The following is a 19,219-nucleotide window of genomic DNA, read 5'->3' on the forward strand; positions in this document are numbered from 1 at the left end:
AGGGGGTCCTTACGCCTAAAAAGGTTTTACAAGGGGTCTCTGCATCAAAAAGTTTGAAGACCTCTGGTCTATTGTTTCAGCCATGCATGTGTTTAGGCACGAATCCTTTGATCCTGCGACCACGCTTCCGATATTGCCCCCTACACTCTTTTCAATCTGTTGTCTGTCTTTGTCTCTCTTGCACCTGTTTCTGTCTCTTCACTTAACTCATTTACGACTAGAGTGGAATGTGCTTAATGGTGAGATAACGTGCTTTTACAGTTGGGAACCGGAAATGTTACTGCAATTATGTTCCGGGCTCCTGAAAACATGAATGCGACCCTTTTGAAGTTTACTGTGGGAACTGAGTTGTAACCTTTTGTTCACTATGTTGTGCAATGACGAAATTGTGTATAAAAGGAGCGATCCACTTTTGCAATTCGAAGCAGACTCTCAGAACCTACACGTGGTTGTACTTCTTGCGATCTCTGTATCCCTGCAGTAAATAAACACTGATCTTTGACGCCGAAGGAAGTGTCCCGTGTCTCTGTGATTTGTACGCCGGAACAGGTAACCCACGAAGGTTTCAGGTGTTGTCCCCTGGCACCGCTGGGCCTTAGAAATAGCCCAGTCCTTCAGTTGGCGCCCAACGTGGGGCTCGACATCAGCGTTACCGGTCCAAAGCCCGACGATCTTGAGTAACTTCGTGTGAAATCTCCGAGGGAAGGTGCACCCCGCTTCATCGATCCTGTTGTCGAAATAAATGGTCCGAAGACTTTTCCCGCGAAGATTCCCGCCTCCTGACGGCTGCGACGGACTGATGCCCTGACTGTCGACCTGTTTTGGCGCCTGGCGTAGTCCTTTGTACAGCGAGACGATAGACGGGCCTTCCTGGTGACGCCATTGTTCTCTCAGTTAAGTATTTGTGGGTCGCTCCCAGAAACCTTGGTTGTTGTTGTTGAAACTTGGTTGTTTGCATGGTTCCATTGCATTTATGGTTCTTAGTTGTCGGTTCTTAGTTGTTGGGTTTTTATTTGACGATTGCAATTGCCAAAAACCGGGGGTCTCGTATTTTTGCGAGGACATCGTAATTCGATAACCCTTGAAGTTTGTAAGCTCGGTTAGTGTGCACGATGCCTGGCCGTAGTACTTTGTTTGGTTTCCTTAAATGTTGCGGTACGGATTCCCGGTTGGAGGACTCATGTCCGATACCTCCAGTTGGAACTCCGGTTTATGAGCTCTATAGTCGACACGGAGTGGGTCCAATTGCCTATAATGACTGTTGGATCCGCTACACGAAGAACAATGGTGTTCTTAGTTGGCTACCTCATTGTAGTTTCGAAACTGAGATTTTAGATAATCTCAAAGCAAAATTGTTTAAGAAGAAAGCTAGGCCAGCCATGTTTGATTCCTTTCGGTTGTGGCGTAAAGAGGCCAAACAGAAAGAAATCAAGCAAATAAAGAAAAATAAGAGAGATGGTATCATTACAATGATGCAAAGTGCAGAACAATATCAGCGAGATAAAGACGAGAAGGAAAAGGAAGTTTTTACTAGATTGCATCGTATGGCGATGGATAAATGTTACCCGGTTTTACCGTAAAGTTCTGATAAGAAGGTTGAGGAATCGACAGAGGATCCTTTGTTATCCTATTTATTAAAATCACCACCTCCTTATGTCCAGGGTACTACAGCCCCTGTAGTTCCTCCTGTCCCTCAACCTGTTGTTCCGGCGGCTGCTGGTCAGCCTGTCGTTGGTCCTGTTCCTCTGAATCCTCTTGTTCCCCAAGCTGTCCCTGCTCCCTTACCTGCCATTCTTCCTACTGCTCCTTTGCCTATACCTTCTCAGTCTATTGCTCCTGCTACTCCTGCTATTTTAGCTACTCCTGCTGCACCAATGTTTAGTCCTCACGTTGTTGCTCCTGTACTTCTCTCCTCTTCTCCTTCTGTTCGTAGTCGTATACCTAATGCTGTTGCTAATCTCTATTCTCCGCTTTTCGGACCGATACTTGGGTCCGATGTCTCTGACTCCTCTCAGAGACGGAGCCAAATTCCTGGTGGCAGGGAAAGTGCGACGTTAGTGACTATGGCGCGTAAGTGGATAAGACATCCTGCTAAGTACGCTCCGCGCATAGTTTTCGATACGTTCTCTCAGTTTAATGAGCCCACACAAAGATTCGTGTTCGAGGAAATGTGTAAATCCTTGAGAGCGGAGTGGGATAATGATGAGTTAGATGGTGTACCGCCCGATATGACTGAACTACAAACTCAGTTTTCGAGCGGCATGATTGTAGGTGGTAATGTACGACGTGCATTAGAACGTTTGTTAGCCCTTAGGACTACTGTGCCTCCTCGAGTGTCGTTTGACAACGACTCTGATGATTGGAAAGCACAACCTGGTCAGTATCCTATGCGAGAAGTTCCTCCAGTGTGGATGCCGGGTGATGCTGCTCAAGTTCCTCCCATATTGCCACACTTCCAGGGAGTTTGGATACACCTCCCATGGAAGCGGTCAGAAGTTTTACAGGTGAAGCAATCTTTGCCTGATCCACGGAAAAATCCGGCAGGTTATTATAAGGAGTTGTCCCAACTTGTGGATGCTACTATTATGAACCTTGCCGATATTGACATGTTGTTTGGTAACGTAGTACCGCAACCGATTTGGGCGAAGATTCGTCAAGAGAATCACGCAGCTGAGTTAGGGGGTGATTGGGCTGCTCTTGCGGCGGCTGATGCACTACAAGTTGGTGGGGCCAAGCCCGACCAGTTAATTACGGCTCTACCCCAAAGAATCATTACACTCATGAAAACGCTTATGCCAGCAATGAGGGTAAACTGGGATAAATTGTCTGCTTGCAAGCAAAAGAAAGACGAGAGTGTCTCCGACTTCTTTACTAGATTTGAGGAAGCATTTATCGATCACAGTGGTCAGGACATGAGCACTGAGGGAGGTCAGCGGTTGTTTGTTGATAAATTTGTGTTGAATCTGTTGCCTGAGCTATGTAACAAATTGAAAAATTCTGAAAGTTCATGGGCTGTTTCAACCACGGCTCAAATCTTAGCAACGGCTCAATATTATGAGAATAGGGAGAAAAAAGAAAATGATCGTGCAGACAAGAAAACGAAGGAGCTTAAAACTAAGGTTTTGTTGCAACAAGCGTATCCTCCGCGCTCGAATCAAAATGACTCGCAACAGCAAAATCGATCACAGTCGCAGTCTTCTAGGACGCAGTCACGTTCTGATTCTTCTACACCCAGATCTATGCTTGGGTATAATCAATGTGCGTATTGTAGGGGTGAGGGCCATTTGAAGTTTAATTGTCCTGTTTTACGTGACCGAAATAATGGTGTTTCGGCCCGAGGGGGTCGTAGTGGTCCTCAGCAGGCATCTCGAGGTAGAGGCCGTGGTACTTCTCAAAATCAGAATGAGCGTTCTACGTCCTCATCGGACTCGAACAATTGTTTTGATCAGCGCGATTCATCGTCCGGTAGATCTGCACAATATCATGTAGATGACTATTACGTCGAGCATGACGTTGATGCGGACGTAATTACTAGGACAGCCATAGACAAAGAGAGGGAGTAGTATCAGTTCCGGTTGATCAGAGAGGGCCTTACGTCGCAGTTGCCACATCGGGCATAGTTGAGCCTTTTCTGTTGGACACTGGTGCAGCGAAAAGTTCCATCATGCATTCGAAACTCCCTGGCGCACCTTTGTCTGGCTTAACTAATGTTTCCGTTGGATTCTCTGGCGCCCCGGTTAGCAATCCAGTTTCTAGCCCTTTGCCCCTTGCAATTGGGCCACGTGAGCTAGAGGCTCCTTTGATTTTGACTACTGGTTGTGGTGAGAATCTTTTGGGCCTGGATTTGTTGAAGCGGTTATATGCGACTTTGTACTGCTCTCCTACGGGAGTGGAGCTTACATTAAGTAAGAGGGTGATCTCTCCTATGTACTTGTCAACTGATAAGCTCCCGCCGGAATTGAGTTCTCTTCCTGAGTCTTTGTGGGCAACAGGTCCCAATGATGTGGGCCTGTTGGACATATCACCTTATGTCGTCCAATTGAAATCGAATGTGCGATTACCACGCATTCCCCAGTATCGTATCTCTCTTGATGGTGAGCGAGCGCTATTAGCGATCATTTACGATTTAATCAAAAAGATGTTATTGAGGAAACTAGGGGAAATGTGTGTAACAGTCCTGTGTTACCTATTTTGAAACGAACTGATCCATCCAAGCCTCCTGTGTACCGTTTAGTCATTGATTTAAGAGAAGTAAACAAAATTGTGATCCCTCAGTTTCCCGTGGTGCCTGACATTACAGCTTTGCTGACCCTGATTCCAGCCTCTGCCTGTTGGTTCTCGGTAATCGACCTGAAGAATGCTTTCTTTAGCATTCCGATTGCTGAGGAAAGCAGAGATCTATTCGGCTTCTCATTAGGTGGTTGCAGTTTTAGGTTTAAACGCGCACCACAGGGCTACTGTGAGAGTCCATCGATTTACAGTCAAGCCCTTAAGAGTCAACTTGATGCGTTTGTGTTACCGGCTGGTGCGGCCTTGATTCAGTACGTCGACGATCTGTTAGTGGCTGCTGACACTGAGCAGATTTGCAAAACTGCTACAGTATCGCTGTTACAGCATTTATGTGACTTACATCACAAGGTGTCACCTTCTAAGCTACAGTATTGTTGTCAAGAAGTAACCTATTTAGGTCACTTATTGTCAAAGGAGGGAAGAAGGTTGACCCCAGAAAGAATTGCAGCCATTGCTCGAATGACTGTGCCAACAACTCAGAGAGATGTACGTGCCTTTCTGGGTATTACGTCATACTGCAGACAATGGATTCCAAACTTTTCATTGTTAGCGAAGCCATTGTTAGCTCTCACGTGCAAGGATGTTCCGACTCCTTTGCCATGGACCGAAGAATGTCAGAAAAGTTTTCTGAATTACGTGATGCGTTGTGTTCGGCTCCTGTGTTAGGTACTCCTGATTACAGTAAGCCGTTTACACTATACGTTCACGAGAGAGAAGGTTGTGCGTTAAGTGTTTTGACGCAACAATTTGGTGGTAAGCAGCGTCCATGTGCATATTTTTCCTCGACCTTAGACCCAGTAGCTAGAGTGTTGCCGAGTTGTCTAAGAGCGACAGCGGCAGCTGCGGTGTCCATTTGACAATCCGCAGGTCTGGTCATGGATAATATGCTTACAGTGATGGTTCCGCATGCAGTTGACACTCTCTTGAATCGAACAAAAACCCAACACTTGACGAGCGCAAGGTTGTCCGGTTATGAGTTGACGCTTTTGGCAAGTCATATACAGATTAAGCGTTGTAATGTACTGAACCCAGCAACATTGTTGCCGACTAATATGGAATCAGATGATGTAGCACCACATGATTGTTATTTAAGAACTGAAGAAGAGACGAAGGGTCGTATTGACCTGAAAAACACTCCATTGGTAGATCCCGATGGTACTTTGTATGTTGATGGTTCATGCTTCAAGTTGCCGAATGGTGATGTGACGACTGCGTATGCTGTAGTGACGTTGAGTACGGTTGTGGAAACTGCAAGATTGAGTCAGAATTCAGCGCAAGCGGCAGAGTTGATTGCGTTAACGAGAGCGTGTGTTTTGTCTAAAGGGAAGCGAGTGAATGTGTTTACAGATAGTCAATATGCATTTGGCGTAGCCCATAGCTTTGGTCGATTGTGGAGAGAAAGAGGATTTATGACATCGCATGGTACGAAGATCCAACACGGACAGCTCGTGAACGATCTTTTGGATGCACTTACATTGCATAAGCAGGTGGCAATCATTAAATGCAGCGCGCATCGAAAGATTACGGATGATGTGGGTCGTGGTAACGCGTTTGCAGACGAGATTGCTAAGGAGACTGCTAAGAATTTGACAACTCGAATGTATGTTATGAGTTCAGTGAGATGGCCGTCGGAGACTGGTATGTGTGAGGACACTGTGGAGAGTGTTAAAGCGATTCAGAATGAGGCTACTGAGATTGAAAAGACTAAGTGGAAAGAAAGCACTGGAAAGTTAGACGCGCATGGCTGTTGGATTGACTTGTCGGAATGTCGGAGGTGGATGTTACCGGATGCATATGTGCTTGCCGTTGTTACTATGGCCCACGGGCTTGTCACATATTAGCGCGAAAGGTATATGTAAGTTGTTGTCTCCTGTATGGAAGAACGATGGGATTGCTAAGTGTGCTGAGAGAGTGGTTAAGAACTGTATGGTATGTTTGATGTATAATCCTGGCAAGGGCACCCCCACTCCACCTGGACATTTTGCCCATCCTACATGTCCCTTTGAAGTTATCCAATTGGACTTCATCCATATGGGGAGATGCAATAACCTGAAATATGTTTTGGTTGTGGTTTGCGCGTTCTCCAGATGGATCGAGGCCTATCCTCTTAAGGATAATACTGCCCTGTCTACAGCAAAAGTCCTACTGAAGGAATACTTTCCTCGGTATGGAATGCCACGGATTGTGTGGTCAGATAACGGAAGTGAGTTTGTGGGAAGTGTGATGAAGAGTGTGTGTAAGGGCCTTGGGATTCGTCAGAAATTCCATAGCGCCAATCATCCTCAATCAGCGGGTTTAGTGGAGGGGTACAATGGTACTCTGAAACTGAAACTTGCCAAAATTCAAGCCACAACTGGTCTGTCATGGCCTGATGCATTGCCTCTGGCTCTCTTATCGACCAGGGTGACTGTGCACTCTCGAGTAGGGCTTAGCCCATATGAGATTGTGTTCGGCCGTCCTGCGAACATTTGGGGAGTCCCGAGGCCTAAAAATGTTGACAGTCTTGAATACCCAATGTTGTTTGACTATCTTTATGATCTGACTGCTAAATTGAGTTTGATTCATCAACAGGTTTTTGAAGCACTACCGGCACAAACAGAGGGTCCTGGACATCGGCTCCAACCTGGTGACTGGGTGGTCACCAGGAATTTTGGAAAAAAACGTAATCTCGAGCCAAGATTTGTGGGACCCTATCACGTGTTGCTGGCCACAAGGACTGCAGTTCGGTTGGAAGGCAGGAAAAAGTGGGTGCATGCCACCCATACAAAGAAGGTTCCACTTCTTTTGCCAGCAGAGAGCTGGGTTAGAACTGGAGTTGCCCCAACTGAGACCGAGACCCTTCAACTCTACGTGCCATTTAGTGGTGCTCAACCTGTAGAGAACAATTCAGCTCAGTCAGACACACTTGTTGAATCATCTGGAACTGTACCTTCGTCTTCAGCATTGGAGAATTCAAGTTCTGAACTGTCATCTGAACGATCGAACACTGCTTTGCCATCAGAACAGTTATTTGAAGAGCAAACTCGACCTGGAAAAAGTCGATACTTTCTTCGATCACGTGACAAGGACTAATAAATAATTCCTTTTTGTTTTTAAATTTTACATTCCCCTTACTGTTGACACAAACATTGCGAACATTTGCATTTTTATTGATTTTGAGTTTTTCAATCCTCGTTCTATACATCACATGTGTTCCCTTTCTGTACAGCTAGGAGACTTGTATTAAAATTGACTGTTTATTTAATTAAAACCTATCATCCGGGTTGACCGGAAGGGCCGTGCGGGTACTTCCTTCTGTTTAGCAGGTTTCTGACACTAGGTCGGTTACTTTTGTCGATTCCTGGGAACTCCTGGGAATTGATAATCGCTACTCAGAACGAAGTGCGTCAAGAACGTTACGGACGGCTTTTAGAGGATGGAGTTCTCTAAGCTGTCGGAAGTAGAGAGGATGTCGGTGCAAAGATCTAAATTGCATAAGGTGTTGCGAACAAAATGTTTCCTGTTTCAGGTATTCCTGCTGTTCCGGACTGTTTCTATGTTACTGGTGGGTGGAGTGTATCTTGGAATCCAGTCATTATTGCCTTCTACTTCACCTACTTCTCCTTCACATGATCTAAATTCTGTTCCTACTGTTTCTCCACATTCCTTTCATCTTCTGCCCCAACATGAACAGGTTAGACGTGCGGAATTTATGAACAACTCCTTTGTCCAACTTCTTCATCAACATCAGTTGGTGATGAACACTACCAACTGTTGGGTGTGCGGGTTAATGCCACATACCATGGATAAGGGTATTCCGTACTTGGTTCTTCCTTACAGCTCCCAGGGGTCAGCTCGAGCATTTCAAACCATGTTCCGTAGTGCACTAGATTCCTTCCCCCGTCGAGAGCCACGCTCCACAAACCTTGGTCCCGGCTCGTACCACAAGACTTTGGCGATAGCGATTGCTGACTTAGATAGGGATATTTTCTGATGCATCGCTTATTCCAGAGGCAGAGGTGCGAGCATACAAGGATCTGAGTGAGGCTGAGTATAGTATGTCAGTGGGTGATAGACAGCTTAAGAGCTCGTCTCCGATCTGGATCGTACCCCACCTCGGTAATTTCTGCTTGAAAGGTCTTGGTTATAATCCGAGAGCTCAGCTTGGGAAGAGTGCTTGTACTGAGACGTACGTTTTACCGATGCTCTCTTCCCCTGTCCTCCTAACTGCCAAGGGTACCTACTTTGTATGTTATGATCGCGCTTATACGTGGTTGCCCCGTGATTTTTCTGGCACCTGCTATATCGTGAAGCTTTTGCCACCGACTTTTACAGTTGCCTCAGACTATCACAAGACTAGAGTTGTGAGAGGCGTTATTAGCAAAGAGGATACTGCCGGTCAAGAAGCAGGAGACTTCTTTAAGGGTTTCCTGCCGTTTTGGGGACCTATGATCAATAGTAGGAACCTGAGACAGTTGACTTGTGTGGTAGAGTCGACTGCTAATATAACTGCAAGTGCTCTTGGTAATCTGACGGCTGAGCTTCAGGCGGATAGACTTATGACGTTGCAGAACCGTATGGTTTTAGACGTTGTACTCGCAGATAGAGGTGGTGTGTGCAAGGTGATCCATTCGAGCTGCTGTATTTTCATTCCTGATAACGCTCCAACTGTCTATCAAGCCATCTCGAAGTTGCACAAGATCTCCGAGTCCATACACGTGGACGAAGGTGATTGGACGCTTCTTGGATGGTTTTGGGGTCTGATGTTGACTTGGGGTTGGAAGATTCTGATGATCGTAGGGGTTGTTGTGACGTTTCTGTTCACGTGTTGTCTTTGCGTACAGTGTGGTCCTGCCTTATGTGGCCTCTGTGCTACAACGTGTATAAGACGGCCATCTGTTACCAAAGAGACATTGATGGATAGAATAATGTTCCAGCAACAACTGACCGATCTGATGAATATCGAAATAGATTCTGATATCGACTAGTGCTTGCCTACATGAGGGCAAAAGGAGCGTCTGAGGTTCCGTGAGAATCGTAATGACGTTTTGGGCTTGTTCAAATATGGACGAGTTTGGTATCTATGAACCGCAAACGACGAGTATAGTGGGTGTACGCGTTTTCGCTACTCTACTTTGCAGCGTTCGTCTTATTCGTGGGTTTCTTCATCTGCACCCACGGGTTCCATTTTAGATACGGCATCCATTTTGTTACTTGCCCTCACGTAGCCGGCGAACGGACAGTGTTCGCTTCGTGACCCTGGGATTCCCAAGCCCTTGCGGAAGATGCAAGTTCCTTTGAGTGTGTCTTTATGACGAGGGGGATGATACGGGAAAGGCAGATGGCTCCGCTCGAGGCTCATCTTGCTGTGTTGGTCTATTGTTTCAGCCGTGCATGTGTTTAGGCACGAATCCTTTGATCCTGCGACCACGCTTCCGATATTGCCCCCTACACTCTTATCAATCTGTTGTCTGTCTTTGTCTCTCTTGCACCTGTTTCTGTCTCTTCACTTAACTCATTTACGACTAGAGTGGAATGTGCTTAATGCTGAGATAACGTGCTTTTACAGTTGGGAACCGGCGATGTTACTGTAATTATGTTCCGGGCTCCTGAAAACATGAATGTGACCCTTTTGAAGTTTACTTTGGGAACTGAGTTGTAACCTTTTGTTCACTATGTTGTGCAATGACGAAATTGTGTATAAAAGGAGCGATCCACTTTTGCAATTCGAAGCAGACTCTCAGAACCTACACGTGGTTGTACTTCTTGCGATCTCTGTATCCCTGCAGTAAATAAACGCTGATCTTTGACGCCGAAGGAAGTGTCCCGTGTCTCTGTGATTAGTACGCCGGAACAGGTAACCCACGAAGGTTTCAGGTGTTGTCCCCTGGCACCGCTGGGCCTTAGAAATAGTCCAGTCCTTCAGTAGACCGAAAGGCGTCATTATTAAAGTGTGCAGTTAGTCCTGAGGCGGTTTGAGAGTGAAGTGAGCAGTGTAAACTCGGAGAGCACCAGTGACAGGGATAGCATGGCTATCCATTCGGGAGGGCGCGGTTCAGCAGGAGGGTTTTAAGGTGTTTTTTGAATTTAGTGAAAGAAGGGATAGCTCTGATGTCTGCAGGATGGAGTTCCAGATTTTGGGGGCTGTTCCAGCAAATGATCTTGCAGCTGTTTTGTGTTTGCTAGTTCTCAAGGGGATGAGAAGTTTCTCGTCTGCCCAGCTCTTTTGAGTTTGGCTGTTAGATAGTCCGGTTTTCCAGTGTGGAGGGCTTTGTGCGTGAGGTATGCCGTTGAGAAATTGGCTCGCTGTTCAACTGGGAGCTATTTAAGATCTCTAAGAGCTGGTGAGATGTGGTCATACTTTCTGGTTCCAGTGACCATTCTGGCTGCGGCGTTGAGGGTTGTTTTGAGGGGAGCCAGGTTGGATTTTGTGGCGCCGGTTAGGGTTGCGTTGCCATAAACAAGCCTGGATAACACCAGCGATTGTGTGGCTTGTTTGAGGTCTTTAGCAGGGATGAATGGTTTGATTTTGTATAGAAGCTTAAGGTTGAGGAAGACCGTCTTTGCAGAGTTCTTGATGTGGTTGGTCATGTCCAGTTTGGGGTCAAGGGTGATTCCTAAGGATTTTACGGATTTGGCCAGGGTGAGATTACCTTTTAGTGTCCAAAGCTTTAAGCCATTCTGCAATTTGTGGGTTCTCTTCTTTGTTGGAGAAGAGGAGGATCTCCGTTTTGTTTTGATTGAGTTAAAGGTGATTTTGGGATAGCCAGCGTTGAATTTCTTTTAGCGTGTTGATAAGTCTGAGGATGTCACCAAAAAAACTCCCAAAAAATACTGATACTTTTACACCACTCTGTACCACAATGTCGAAAAAAGTATTCAAATCAACCTAAAACACCGACAAGATTTTACAAACCTTTCAACCTGAGCGCACCACTGAACAGAATTCTCTCCTAACTTTGGGAAATCATTTATAAATGAGGCATGGTCACTTCTACTCCAAGGCACATGCACATATCCTCCACCTGGCACCTCCCTCATTGTGTTCCCTCTTCATCTGGGGAAATAGGGAGCAGTTTTCCCTTACTCCCTATGGTATATACTACAGTTGATTTCTTCTGCTCTTTCTTTTTGACCCATCTGCCTTCCCACTTGTCGAACTCACTCCACTTCTGTATACTGCTGATCAGTTCTCTGATTTGCAGTTTCATTCCTGAGACTCTTATACCCGTAATGGCTTCATCATAAAAACACATGTGATAGTTGCTCTGTAAGGACTTAATCTTGTCATCTACTCCGGATAATTACGAAAGCTTGTCATAGACTTTAGCTGCACGCCGTGTAATGTCCTTACACTTATACACAAGTTAATTCTATTGGTAAGTGTGTATGTGGGAAAAATCTAGATTTCCTTTAAACAATTTGCCTAATTGCAGCCTTAACCTGACCACATCCACGGGTTGTTCTTTCTCTCTGAGCTGGATGTCCGAAATTTCACATCCTCCAGGAGGTCCATAAAAGAATCAGACCAAATCTTCCACTTCCTGTGAACTGGTACCATTTAGGGACCTGGGGGTGTTAAACATTATTTCTACTCTTTGGCTATGTCTGAATACATGCTGTAGTGAATATGAAATGGACATGGGAGAATTCTGAGGTATCAGGGCAGGCTTTAGTCCGGACTTATTGAATGTTGAGGACACAGAAGAATTAGAAGCGACACAACCTTAATCAGTACTAAAGGAATTCTTCCCTTCACTCCCCAGGTCAGGGGTTCAGGGACTTTTTTGGGAGTATTCACGTCAGTAGGCACTGTCAAAGAGTGTGACATTCCCCTAGATGACTCCAGATGATATATAGAACTGCAGGACCTATAGTGAAAGGAACACTTATCACTTCTGGAGCATTTGGGACCGGGGACTCTTAGGGGCACGAATCTCTGAAATTTCTTCTATGGCAATTTGATTTGGATTCATAAGGGCTGTTGCACGTTCAGGGTTTCCACCCTTAACAGCGCAACTCGAACTGTCAGACAGGGCAACATTATAAGGTGCTGAACGAGATCCCAACAGCACATCCAAAAAGTACTCACTAAAATCACTATCATCACCCGAACCCTCTGCATCATCATTCTTTTCCTCTCCATTTGTCTTTTTCTGGGGTTCCTCATTTGTCAATACGGTGGTAGAACCTAGTTCCTTCAATTATTTCTGTTTGGTACTTTTGTTGGTCTGCATCCCACTTAGCGTCAACATAACCACTCACTGCTCTCTTGGCTTTAGCCTGATATTTTTCCCTATCTTTAGCGTGAGCAACATGCTCCCAAGCATTAAGCACTTGATATTGCGTAGGTCTGGGGGCAGCTTAACTTGTTATTCTTCTCATTTTTTTTAAAAACGCTACTGTACTAAGAACTTTATTTTTAATTAAATCTGTAATTAATTTAAATATAGTAAATTCAATCAAAAATATTTTCCTGAAATGTATAATTAAAACATTTCCATCTAAAGTTTTTCTACAGTTTAAATTAAAAACTAAATATCACCTAAAGTAAAAAGAAACTACTTTTTATTATGCATAAATAATTATTAAAAGTAATATGTAGAACGGATTAATTAAAAGTAATTTCATATATTTTAATAAGAATACAGTTACCCTAATTTATAAATAATAAATATGTCTTATTTTCATATATTGTTTAACATATTTATCTATTTAATTATCTTAACTATTTAACCCCTTACATGCTGATGACGCCCCCCAGCCGTCATGCACTACGGTGCTCGTGTGCTGATAACGGCTGGGGGCCGTCATAAACCCGCCCACTCGCGATTCTGCCGCACAGGCGCAGAATCGCGGCCGCATGGAAGGGGTTAAATATGTTAATCTAACAATCGGGTTTTATTTTTAGTCTCTACGTCGGTTGTTTTCTATGGGAGGGGGATTTGGTACTAGTTGTTGATTATATGTGGTGCTGGACTTACTCCAGCTTTGAGCTGGAATAATTTACTACTGTTTGGAGTCCCTTTTTGGCAGTAGTAATTTTAGAAGTGCAGTTTGTGAATAGCAGTGTGCTTGATCTTTTGTTGGTTGGTGCATACCTCTCCTTAACTCTTCCTAAACCCCCCTTCCCTTACTAGTCCATAAACCCCTCCCATTTAGTAGTAAGTATGCTCCTTTATCAAGTCCCTGTTTCCGGTCCATCTCACATTTACTACAAAGTAGTAAACTTACATGTGTGAGGATCTCCCCATAAAAAAGATAGTATAAATGGAGATGCACTTGTCGGTTTGTGAATAGCATTTTGTAGTGCTTCAGCAGTACTATTGTAGTACTACTAAAGTACTACAAAATGCAGCTTGTGAATGGGCCCCAACATGTGTATGTGCTATTAACTCCGATAAATTTGCATGTGCCTCAAGGACTACTATTAGGAATGTTTCATTTGGTAAAGGGTCTCAAACAATCTAGGAATAAATAGAGGCTGCCCGACTGGAATATAAAATGGCATAGCAGCTAGGAAATTGCTTGTCTCCCATGGTAGCCATATTGAAACTTGGCTTTCCACATCAACATGCAGCCAGATCCCGTTAATGAACAACTGCTTAAACACTCAAATACTGGTCCAGTCTTGAGACAGAGGCATATATTGTACTCTACTTCCATAGCATTTCAAGGAGAAGGTTTCTTTAGATTCAATGCAAGGATGTGGAGAAGTTGGAGGCTAAATCAATATGTGGGATGCAGAATGAGCAAGCAAATAAGATGTCCGATTTGAACTGCAAATATGCCAAGATTCAATTCCTTTTAAACCTTTGTCCATTGACTGATGTATGGCTAGAACCCTTGGCCAATTGATCAATTTCATTTAAGGCAACAATCCTATTGTCACAATTTTTATGCCTGTAACAATTACAATATCCCTTTACAAAGAATATACTGAATATATATTTATATACACATTTGCAATACATCTAGGGATGCATTTAATTTAGGCTAGGTGCTTAGAGATACTTCTTTCCCATTTCTTTCATGAAACCCAGGTAATTTATAGATTCCCCTATCATTACTAAGTCCAGCCAATTTTGGAGCGATAATATTTTTCAAATAATTGAAGCTCAACTAATTCCAAATATCCAGGACGGAAAGTGCACAGATGTTCAATGTAATATAAAGAAAAACTTTTTTTAGTTGTTTTATCCTGCTTCATTTTTGCAGAGCTGCACATGAGGACCACATCTGCGTCAAGACAAAAAGTGAGGATCCGATGACCATCTTCTTTACAAGTGGGACAACTGGCTTGCCAAAAATGGCTCAACATACTCATTGCAGCTATGCCATTGGACATACTGTCACTGGAAGGTAAGCAACATGACTTTAGTTGACATTGCATTGATGATCTTGTGATTAAACAGTCAGTACTATTTCCTGCCCTATCTGGATTTAACACATTTTTTTTGCATCATTGAATCAATACAACTAAGGGCTGGATTATGATGTTGGTTGAATTTATCTCCACCAAAACTAAGATGCAAGGAGTTAAATTTGAGCAGTATGGTAAAATCACATTGAAGAGAACTTGTGACTGTTAGGAGAGTTGTTCCCTGTGTAATGTAATTCTTACATGCAATTTGTGAGGCAGTAAAAAGTGTTTTCTTATGTCAGTTTTGACAATGGTAATACACTTGAATTTTACCTTTGTACTGTAGTAATAAATGTGTGAATGAGTGTTTATTAAGGCAGTTGCTCAAAAAAAGTTATTGAGCCACATTTATTTTCACTGTCATAGTGTATATTATTTTTTATGCATAACTATAAATTAAAAAAAGTCTCATGCTCCTAAGCTGTTTCCTGGAAAGTTTTGTGGAGATCCATTGTTCATGAAAAAGGGGAGGGGGGTCCTCAAACACGCTTTCCCCATGCAATTTTCCATAGAAAAATTGAGCAGCGATACCACAAAAAGAGCTGGAATTACACCAGATTTGACAGAAAGCCAGATCTTGATCCACAAAACTTGCTTTTTTGTGATTTGGAGTAAATCCGTTCATTGTTTTTTTTTTATTAAGGTTCAAAATTGATGTATATTTCACGCTAAGGAGGATCCACGGATCGGACGTATCCAAAGATATGATCTGATTTGCTGACATAACATCAACAAAGATTTTAGGATTCAGGGACTCCGTCTCCTGTCCTGACAAAATATATATAGAGAGGCAGGGTAAGGCTCTCCTGATCTTGTTCAGCGGTACCACGGATCGATGAAGGATCGGCAGTAAAATTGGAAGGAAAAGTAAAAAGGTCCGGATTCTGCTTTTTTCAAATAAAAGCCCCCTAGGGTTGGCTAGGGAGGTTGATGCATAGGTAATTGTATGGGGAGGGGGGGTCATGCAGCCCCATCTCAAGCCATTTAAAGACCCTGGGTACCCCAAGTACATTTTTATGGGGAGGGGCAGGCAGGTCCCTTTCCCAAGCCTTTTCAATGATCCTGGGACCCCAGCCCCCATGGCTGATGTATTTTTAATTGTGAGCGGGTATCTGGCGCCTCCCTCTCTGAGCCATTCAACTGCCCTAGAGACCCCATCCCTAGGAGCCTGAAGAAAGCATGTGTCGTGGGGCCCCAGTGGCCTCCAACTATTTCCTATTGTTGGATGCCCTAGGTGGGATTGGGCACCCTTAAAACAAAAAGAAAATGGCCTGCTCACTGCTGAGCGGGGATCTGATGGGGCTGCAGGGGCCTTGACTCAACCCCCACCCCTTGCCACAACTTATGGATTAATTTTTGGGTGCCCCAGGTGTGACCAGGGCACCTACAAAAATAAATTAACATTTTTAAAGTGAAACACAGACTTGAAAAAGAAATGGCGACAACAGCTGTTTATTTCATGTTCACTGCTCCGGGCAATGAGCCCCCATAGGGCTATTTTCATATAAATGTACATCTTTATGGTGCCCTTAAAAAGGGCAGGGGCGGGGGCGTGGATAGCAGCCGAGAGAGATGCTGCCGCCTGAAAGAGCTCTTGCCCTTCCATGGCGTATTAGCTGCTCTGCACTGGATGAGTATCACGGTGCACACCTTCTTTGTTTCCAATTTTGTTGTTTTAATCATTTTTGTTATCTTCTGTCGCGTGCAACTCCCTGGAAAACGCGGACAGCCCTGCCACGTTGTTTAAATGAATCGCACTGAAAGAAGGAGTGATTCCACTCCTCGCCGGGTGCACAGCTATAATGTTCTAGGCATCACAGAATATGCCACACAATAAGTCTTTTGTTTTCTTCTTCTTTATTTTAATCACAATAATCCACATTTTGTTTCATTCTTCTTACTTTTACATCTTTTCGCTCTGTCACAAGAGGGAACGCTTACAATTTAGCTGTATTCTAAATGAGGCAGAAATGCTAATCCAAGCCTTCTTCTGCGCCACGATAGCACTTGTAAGTTTTGTTCATGTCCATAAAATTCATATACCCAATGCATTTCGGGCCTTTTTGTTTGGCCCTTCGTCAGGGGTTATCTACAATGCAAAATACATGATTAACTCTATGTTTCATTCAGTGACACTACATCTCAAGTACTAATAACACAAATATCAAAACAAAGCTGTTTCGTAAACTAACGTTTTCCCGCTAATGAACGTAGCCTACTGCTACACATTACCCTGAATACCTCTACTCCCTTCCATGCCTTTCCACCTTTTTATTCTTCCCATGTGTCCTAAAACCTTCCACGCCATCATTCTATCTCCCCTTATCTCCCCTCCAAATTACTCCTTCTCGTATGCGCCTCTTTCCACATACCGATGTTCTATTGCATAATGCACATTCCCCCATTCTTTTTCACCGTCATTACATATTAGCTGCTCTACCACTGACCAGAACCAAGTATGCAGGGTGAAAAGCTGGGGGCATTGTCCTAGTACCCCCGCGACGAAATAAGCCCCAGGAAGCCCCCGAAGGGGTCAGTGTCGCGGGGTGAGCCTTGGTCTGAGCAGCGGCAGATACATCATGGCGGCGCCTGTCCGGACCGTCTGACAGCAAAGCCCAACTTCTTCCTCCTGTAGAGCCCCTTGGAGAGCAGCAGAGACCCGGTGCGGACACCTGAGTAAGGAGGGTGGGGTGGGGGGGCGGTGATGGAGGCGCTGTGTGCCGTGTGGCCCCAACCCCTCGGGAGCGGCGCTGAGTGGACTGAGATGCCGGGGCCTGCACTAATCGAGGCCCCGGCTTCTGGGCCTACCCGCAAATCGTGAGAGAGACCGGGGGACGGACGGCGGAGGAAGGGGACAGTCCTGTGGTACGAGCTCCGACCCCCCCCCCCCCTTCTCCGGTCAGAGAGGCGGATCATCGGACGAAGGGGGCTGGAGATTGAGGAGTCAATGAAGGCGGGCGGGGCCGCGTCTCACTTCTCGTGGCAGGATACTGCCGTAATTGAGCCCCCGGCTTTGGGCCTAGTCAATCACTGGAGCCAATTCCTTCGCGTCACACCCCCTGAGTTGAAGCAACAATATACAGGGCGCCTCTGTGGAAAGGGAGAGAAGCAGATACAGGCGGCACGGCCTGCTGAGGTGAGCTCCCCCCCCTCAGCCGGACCTGTGGAGCAGAAGGTGCTGGGAAAGAGGCTGGAGAGTCCGGAGACAGAGCAGTGGTAAACTGTGGTGCAGTTGCAGCGCTTGCCCCCCCCACACCCCTTCTTGTGGAACTTCTCGATCTGTTGGTGGACGGCTGAAGGGAGTGCTGGTGCCTGCATAGTTCTGTCGGAATAGGTCACTGGAATGATAAATCAGAAGAGCGACAAAAAAAGCAAGGCGGCGAGGAGCATTGAAAAGACGTCATCATGCTTTGTAGGAAACCTGAGGAGAGCTAGGAGTCCCAGGTAGTCAATACCCATATTAATAAGCAGGTGTTGGAGTAAGAGAGCGGGGCGCTTGAGCCACACGTGGAGGGATAGAGAACTTGGACGCATACGCCCACGCGGGCGGCCTTGTCGACTGGGAGAGGTTTGAGGCCCCTCCAGCAATGGCGACCGGAGGTAAAGGAACGAGGATCAACGCCCAGAAACAGTTAGCCAAATTTGCTTGGGCTAAAGGAGGAGAAAAAGGCGAGTCACCTAGATCGGATAAGGAGGGTCCGGGAGCGGGTCAACCGCAAGCAACAGAGCCGACTCTACACAATGTTATGGCGGCAATTGGGGGAATACGCACATCAGTGGACTCAGTCACGGTTGAGGTCTAGCTACTTAGAGCTGATTTTAGAAAAATGGATGAGAAGGTGAAGGAGTTGAAGATTGTAACGAATGCTCTACAGACAGACACCTCGAAATTGCAGAGTCAGATGCTCGAGTTGCAGAAAAAACAAGATAGAATGGCGCAGCAGCTGGACGATTATGAAGGTAGGGCCCGCCGTAACAACATTCGAATACTAGGTGTTCTGGAGCGGACAGAGAGGCCAGCTGCAGACTTATATGTTGAGGAATTAATCACACAACATCTGAAGCCGAAGGCGTTATCTATCTACTTCTCTATTGAACGAGCTCATAGAGTACCAGGATGTCGGCCTAAAGTAGGTGCTCCCCCCCTAGGCCGTTGATCGCCAGAGTATTTAACTATTGGGACAGAGACATAATATTGCAGGCATCCAGATCGGCTCCACCATTAAAGATTGATCATTACGAAGTGACATTCTTTCCAGATTTTACGGCCAAAGTCCAGGCGCAGAGACGGAGTTTCCAAGCAGTGAAGCGGCAGCTGAGAGACCGAGAAGTGAAATATTAAAATGTTCTTTCCAGCGCTGCTGCTTGTGGAATCCAAGAAATCATGGTTCTTCGATTCACCGCAGGCAGTCTGGGACTGGATGGAGTGTTGGACTACAGTGGAACATTGGCGAAGGAACCGACCTGGCAAACCGGGAGTGCAAAAAGACGATGATTTGGATGCAATGACCACGGAGATGACTAAGG

General features: G+C 45.2%; 1 protein-coding gene across 3 annotated transcripts in view; it reads left to right on the forward strand.

Moving 5' to 3' along the window:
- ACSM3 (acyl-CoA synthetase medium chain family member 3) overlaps positions 1-19,219 on the forward strand; it is a 599,327-nt gene that overhangs the window by 307,366 nt on the left and 272,742 nt on the right. For all 3 annotated transcript variants that reach the window (XM_086940799.1, XM_086940798.1, XM_086940800.1), the window contains exon 5: positions 14,488-14,631. In XM_086940799.1, the coding sequence (XP_086796925.1) occupies positions 14,488-14,631 (144 nt within the window). The remainder of the gene's footprint in view (positions 1-14,487; positions 14,632-19,219) is intronic.

Source organism: Lissotriton vulgaris, chromosome 10, assembly GCF_964263255.1.
Source record: "Lissotriton vulgaris chromosome 10, aLisVul1.2, whole genome shotgun sequence".
Lineage (NCBI taxonomy): Eukaryota > Metazoa > Chordata > Amphibia > Caudata > Salamandridae > Lissotriton > Lissotriton vulgaris.